This window comes from Hakea prostrata, chromosome 1 (assembly GCF_041222555.1).
Source record: "Hakea prostrata isolate BN-2017 chromosome 1, UWA_Hpros_2, whole genome shotgun sequence".
NCBI lineage: Eukaryota > Viridiplantae > Streptophyta > Magnoliopsida > Proteales > Proteaceae > Hakea > Hakea prostrata.
In genome coordinates this window covers 66,749,066-66,756,209 of record NC_142600.1, presented here as the reverse complement: position 1 = coordinate 66,756,209, position 7,144 = coordinate 66,749,066, and the positions used below count along the sequence as shown (strand labels likewise).

The 7,144-nt window shown below is 38.1% G+C and overlaps 1 protein-coding gene across 2 annotated transcripts; it reads right to left on the bottom strand.

Annotated features, from left to right (window-relative positions):
* Positions 1 to 1,888: 1,888 nt before the first annotated feature.
* Positions 1,889 to 6,365, bottom strand: UNE10 (basic helix-loop-helix (bHLH) DNA-binding superfamily protein). 2 transcript variants are annotated; one of them, XM_089141893.1, is made up of 5 exons: positions 4,976 to 6,365; positions 4,765 to 4,872; positions 4,597 to 4,662; positions 2,384 to 2,746; positions 1,889 to 2,276 (listed from the first exon to the last, which is right to left on the bottom strand). In XM_089141893.1, the coding sequence occupies exons 1-5, from the start codon at positions 5,840 to 5,842 to the stop codon at positions 2,193 to 2,195; spliced, it is 1,488 nt and encodes a 495-aa protein (XP_088998019.1). In that variant the 5' UTR covers positions 5,843 to 6,365; the 3' UTR covers positions 1,889 to 2,192. The 2 variants fall into 2 exon arrangements, with proteins under 2 accessions (XP_088998019.1, XP_088998018.1); XM_089141892.1 differs by having other exon boundaries at positions 1,896 to 2,276; positions 4,765 to 4,878.
* Positions 6,366 to 7,144: the final 779 nt, after the last annotated feature.

Sequence of the window (7,144 nt, the reverse complement as noted above, 5' to 3'; positions counted from 1 at the left end):
CAATTGAGAGGTTTGTATCAATCACAAAGTTACTAAATCCCAAAACTAACATAAAAGAATAATTACCATTTTACTTTCATGTTTAAGCTAAATTAAAAGCCAATTATGAAATTTCAAAATTACCCTCCTTCATTCTTTTGTTGGAAATTGACCTAACAGCCCTTTGGGTAATGAATTGGGAATTATCCAACTAGCATTAGTGTTTTTTTTTTTTTAACAGAATCATTGAAGTGTTTTGATGATAACAAACATATACAACCATGTACTAACGATCTAATTGTGTGTTTAAAGATACGAATATTTAGGCACAACATGTATATCCATGTAAAGAACACACACACCATGAAAACAGTCCAAAGGCTGCAAAACGGTATTTTGAGTAAATTCCTACGGATATAAAAGGGATTCCTCGGATATTCCTTTATTTTTGGGAACATGCGATTTTTATATATTAGGGATGATCCATTGGGTATAATCAAACTCACGATCTCTTTACTAAGAGGTGTTGGTCTTACCAACCGAGCAACCAGTCTTTCAAGATTTTTGTGTCTAAATTGAATTATCTGCTACATGTTTATGTCATTCATTAACTCTTATAACAAATTTAGATTCTAATTAATATGGGTGTAAGGTTTTAGGGTTAAAATAATAATCTTGTCTTAGGTTGGTGGCTGTCACAATTCAGAAAAAGGTAGCTTAAATGATATGCTGCGGCGCTGCCCACGTATGATCTCCAAATCTTGGACAAAAATTGATGATAATTCATCAATCATGTGAAGACACCACCACCAATCTACAAAACATCATATCCAATCATTTACCTGTACACCTTTTAATTTGGTATTCACTCTCTCACCCATGTTCCATGTTTCAGTTTCAATGGATATCCATCGACCACGCTTAAAGGTTGATTGACTTGAAAGATCGACCCATTGGTCTCAATTCTCAAACAAAGACTTAATTGGTTGAAGAAGCTCCACCATACAAATTAAGACGAATAGATGAATACAAGTGTGATAAAGACTATCATTTTATTGACTTCATTAATTTTTGTGGATTGAGGATCTCATATTCTTTGGTTTGAGGATTTGAAATCTCCTTCCTTTGAAGGTAGTGCATGCATGCGAAAAGTCAGGATTTGACATTGGAAAGGGGACTGAGTAGGATACTTCACACAAAACTTAATGAATTTCTCAATCACTTACATTTATTTTTTTTTTTTTCAATTGAGAGATTCAAATATTGATATTTTACAAATAAAAATAGAATTAGAAGAATATTTTAAAAAATTTCCAAAAAATTTGAAGGGGAGAGGAGATACTCCAATGTAGCTCTACCCATGAATGATAACACCCCCCCACAACAAACCAGGGAAAGTAAACACGAAAATAACAGGCGCCCCCATCTAAAGGTGAAAGACGAGGGACATCCTACGGAAAGAACAGACGAACATGAACGGAACATCTTGATATTCCACATAAAGAGAGTCAAAGTATTTTAAAATTTTGAGAAAAGAATAAGAAAATTTTCAAAAAAATTAGAAGGGAGTAGAGAGAGGGGGCTACTCCAATGTAGCTCCACGCCTCCACCCATGAATGTATAACACTTTCATCCTTCTACAACATAACCAGGTGAAAGTAACACTTACGAAAATTAACAAGTTATGACTCCTATCTAAATGTGTGATGGACGAGGGGCTACCCTTAACGAGAAAATAACTAAACTAGAACAGAGAACTAGAATCATTTTTTAAGGATTCTATTATAACTTGTGTCTAAAGTGGGAATATTGTTAATGGTATTACAACTTTTGGAACCTTGTCCTTCAACAACGTAAAATCTTATTGCAAACATTTTTTACTTCAAGAAAGTAAAATTTGAGACGAAAAGATCAAACAATATTTTGGTTTGAATTGAAACATGTTTATTGGCTTTGGCACTATATTTATTACTATCAAGGGCTCTTGTATAAAGAGGTTATGCAACAAACTAGTTTAATAAGGAAATTACATATAAAATTGCAAACAGATTTACAAATTAAGGAATAGAATTTCTCATAAAATAGGGGATGGGGGAAAATTAATTCTCCTACACCAAATGTTCGTCACCTAAAGAAAATCTTGACAATGTATTACCAATTAAATACATGTAACTTTGAATGATAAAGACACTACGTACGTGAATTCTGAAACTTTAGGTCTTAGTATTGGAAGTTGGTGATGGATGAAGTTGCTGAAACAACGCAGCCATTCTATTGTAACTATCCATTGTCATCGACTGCAAGGAAACAAACATATTTATTAACACGTACATGTATGAGGAAAAGAAAAAAAAAACAAAGCTTACCAAGAAAAACAAACAAACAAACACAGTCTTTTGTTTACCTGTGATTGGCAAGCAAGAAATGAAGACAATGGATCAGAAGACATGTTCGCATTCGAGGTCGAAGTGCGATGATCACCAGAAACATCCCAGGAAGCCAAAGGCATGAAAGCAGTTGGATGAAGAACAGAAGGGATTGTGGGTAAGTTGGGTCGAGCAATCAAATTCATATCCATCACACCCATTCCCATTCCCATCCCAATTCCAGCCATGCCCATCTGTGCTAGCATAGACATTTGAAGCTGTTGCTGCATAGTTGACATTGGCAACATCATCTGTGGAATCATTCTACTCATCATCTGTACTTGAGCTTGCAGTTGCTTAAGATATTCAATCACTTCATCAAGCATTGATGCTTTATCAGTCTATGACAAATCAAACACAAAGAGGAGAAAATATAGTTATAAATCACTTTCCATAAACCACAGGCTTCAAATGTTGGATTAAGGTGTGTTAGCAGAGCAGCAACACAAACAATACATACAAAACAAGATTTATGCGGTTCCTTCAAAGATTATGTCCACAACAAGATGGTTTTTCACTATGTAGAAGAAGAACAGATACAACCCTAACTGTTTTCTACCCTTCTCAACCTTTGGAGAGGTTATAAGTATAGAGAAACAAGTAAAAACCCTACTTCAAGGAAAAAGACCAAAATGTATGCATCAAAAATATTCAAATCAGCAAGACAAGACCTCCAAACAGTTTATGACTTTTCGAAGAGTTCAAAATTATGAAAAAAATCTGTCTCTTAAATTCCAAAACAAACAGCATAACATTTTACATATTAAAAATTAATCTTCACCGCAACAAGGCATTAGAATCATTGCTTTATATTAAGAAGAAAACCTGAGTACCACTATTGGCCAAACATGAACCCAGATAAGTGCCAGATTTGACAATGCAAAAGACAAGTGTTTATGGTTGTAGTAGTAGTAGTAGTAGTAGTGAATGCTTCCAAGGATTGGTGTGTAAAGGTACTGCGAGCTGGGTTTGATCCCATTTATTATCTGCACGAGGTTACACTACATGCGTGTTGCACTTGACTGGTGGTAAACTATATCAACTGGATCATCTCTTCATCTCTGAACCACAAGATATCCGACAAATATTTTTCTCACTCTCACCAAGCACCAAGCACACACATCCCCACTCTGGTGATTTTAATGGTTTTCCCTGTGCGTGACTGTCCTTTTCCCAGTTTGTCTTCTCTACCAATTCTACAATATTGTATCAGACATACTCATTTAATAATGGACCCAGATTTTGTCTCAATACAGATATGTCAAAGTAGCTCCTTCAGATATAGATAACAACCCAACCCCTTTACTCAATATGACATGATCAATTAGTATAAACCTTAAAATTTTATACTGGATACTTAAAATATAATACTTTAAGCAATCTTGCATGGAAGAAAATAAGTTGTTATCATTCTAATATAGTTGAATACTTATGATTGATTCTGAAAAATATCTGAAGAGAGGATCTTGGTAGGAATAGTAAGCTTGTACAGAGCCAAGTTTTTTTTAGTTAATATTTATTTTCTATACGAAAATGATTATTTGAATGGAAGACAACACCAATGAGAGGGTGGGAGACTAGTCTATTCAATGGAGGTCCACATTGTTTTGAAAAGAAAAAAGGGTTGCAAGACCCCACAACTCATTACTTGAATCCTGAAAACTAATTACATCTTTCTACCAAAGAAAAAAAAACTATTCACATCAGTTCTTGGTTCTTCTATATGGAATTGTACGTACTCCTTAAAAGGTAATTATTTGTCTCTATCTTCTCATTTTCAAGGGACACATGTACATCTTACGACTGTGGGTGTGCCACGTATTTTAATAATATGTGATCCAGCTTTTCGACTACTAGATCAACATATGACCAAGGAGTAGAGGAGTCTGATCTGTTTATAAGGGGAAAATAATGTATGTCATGAAAACAAATGTGACATAACATGCAAGTGGGAATGATCCATTATCTTTCTTATTTTCCTTAATAATAGAATTAGGGTGACAAAGGAAGCATTATTGGTATGCTAGTGTCTTACTTTTCTTTATCTCTTCCCTTTTTATTGATTTTTCATAGTTTTCATATGGATGAGAGATATAGATATCCACAGAAGGTCCTAGCATACTGTATATTATTAAAAAAAACCCATTAAGAGGGTAAATTGAGGTGGGCAGTGAAGATGATAAGACCATACCTTACTGGAATTTGGAATCATCTTCTGCAAAGTCTTCATTCTTTGGTTGATCTTATCTCTTCTTCTCTAAACATACACAGAAAATTGTGAGATCATTAATGAGATGATAACTGATCAGTTGTATGAATCTAATAGCAGCAGAAAAAAAAAGTAAAGAAAAGAAAATACCCTTTCAGATTGATTATGAATATCAGCAGCTCTGCTCCTCTTTGTTTTAACTGAAGACTTCCCTGACTGACTCTTCTTCCTCTCTTCTTCTTCCCTTGACTCTCTCTTCTTCAACTTAAATGACACACACAGAGAGCTTTTAATATTCATTCTTTTCGGGGGAAAAAATTAAAATAAGAAGAAATTAAAGGGCTTCAAACAAATAATTAACCTTATAAGGTCTGCTGTGACAAACGGAGTCATCGCCGACGACGGTGGAGGGTTTTGTAGAAGATGCCCAAGGCTTCACAGTGCTCGTGTTCTCACGCGAGCCCAAGGAAGTGACATCGAGCTCAACGTCACACGTGTCGAGCGTAGGGTCACGCATGCTAATACTATCCAGGGCAAATGTCTCGCTGGCGCTGGGGCTGTTGTTCTTGCTGCTTCCCTCGTGTGCCACCTTGGCGCGTTTTCTAGCGCGTGTCGCTTGCTTCTCCGGTGGTGTGCTGCAGGAACCAACAGGAGTGGAGGAATCAGTATTCGGCACTTGCGATGAAGGGTGGTCGTCGTCGTTGTCGTCGTCGTTGTCATCGTCGTCGTCGTCAGCAGTGGAAGGTGTTGGTTTTGAGCAAGGAACCAAGGCATCCATGCTGATGGGGTGAGGAAGAGCAGCAGAAGCGGCGCTTTCTTGCTGATTGAACCAGGGTGCTGGCTGGTTTCCGCCGCCGCAGACGGTTGTGACACCATTAGAGACGTGGGAGATTGATTTAGAAGGGACCAAGTGGGCGGCCTGGCTGACGATTGATTCTAACGTGCCGCCAGCGCGTGGCTTCTCAGGCCAAGAGTACTTGGAGGAAGAGGAGGAGACGAGGGTGGGGATGGTCTTGCTACCTATGCGAGGAGGACCCAATCCCTGTAACCCTAGCTGACCGTTCGCCCATATCAACTCTGCTACTTCGTAATCTAACGTGCTATCGTCGGCGACGACAGCAGCAGCAGCGGCGGCGGAGTCTGTGTTGGAGACGGCATGGAGAGTGAGTCTAGCGGTGGAGGGGGAGGAATTGTTATCAAGATCCCAACTTGGGACACACTGGTTCATTTCTGCTTTCGGAGGGATTGACAGAATATATATGTGAATAAAGACTTATACAGTAATAACCACTAGCAGTGACCGTGTCCAGAGGAACAGAAGAAGATGGTGCTTGAATTGTGTCTAGCTGGGTTCTTCTTTCACTCTCATCTTTAAGAGATTCATCAAGGACTATAAGATAACTGATCTGAACATGTCTGGGAAGTTGTGGAAGTGACAAAGAAAGAAGAAGACAGACAGATGCTAGCAAAGAGACCTTCTGAGTGGAGAAAGCATACGTGTTGTGTTGCTCAGCTCTTACATCTCCGCAGATAGAGGAACTGGACCTCTGTCAGTGTATGGGAGAGAGAGAGAGAAAGAAAGAGATGCAAGTGTTCACGCCAAAAGCTAGGATTGGGAACGGAGGAGGTGGTGGATAATCTGCAATTTTAAGAGATGTGGATGTGATGAACATAAAATCTTATACTGCAGGGATCGAAATGCAGAGGTTAGACAAGAAAGCTTCACGGAAAGCGCCAAGCTAAGCTAGATAAGCTGTTTGTGACAGAGTTAATAGATAGGTTGGGTGGGTCGGGCATGCCATAGGCAGACCTAATCATGTGGTGACCACTGACCAGTGACGACTGGAGTGTCCTTAGCGGAGTATGAGAAACCGGATCGGGTGATTCCGTCATCAGTTTCGGTGTTACAACTCGAACCGGAATCGGGATGATGACTCGTTGAATCAAACATATTTCTTGTGCGATTCCAGCTCAAGATAGCGATTTGGTTCCTTCATTGTAATTAATTATAGAGAAAGGGGGGAGAGTCGGATATTTACAAAGAAAAATCCTAATATGAGATATAATCATCATACAATTTTCAAGCTAATCTAGGTTGTCAAATAAAGAATCTAAATGCAAATCGGGCTTCACCAAAATACTTTTCGGCACAAACACATGTCATGTTTTCTGTTCCGAATGAATACAAGATTTTAACGTGGTTCGATCTTCAATGTGAAGTCTACGTCCACGGTGAAATTCCCAATCAACTGTGTTCTGGGGAGAGCTTTCATTATCTTTAAATAGAGATGGTAGTGTACATGATGTGGTATTTTACAATGAGTAGAGTTCTACAAGTAAAGGAACTTTACAATGAGTGGGACTATTAGTCTTTATGTTACACTGAAAGACTAATATCCGATAACACTCCCCTTCAAGTTGGATCGAAGATAACATCTGAGGTCAACTTGGACAATAGTTTTTGGAATGTTCCCTTGGATAAAGCTTTTGTGAAAATATCTGCAAGTTGCTCTTCACTTCTTATGAATGG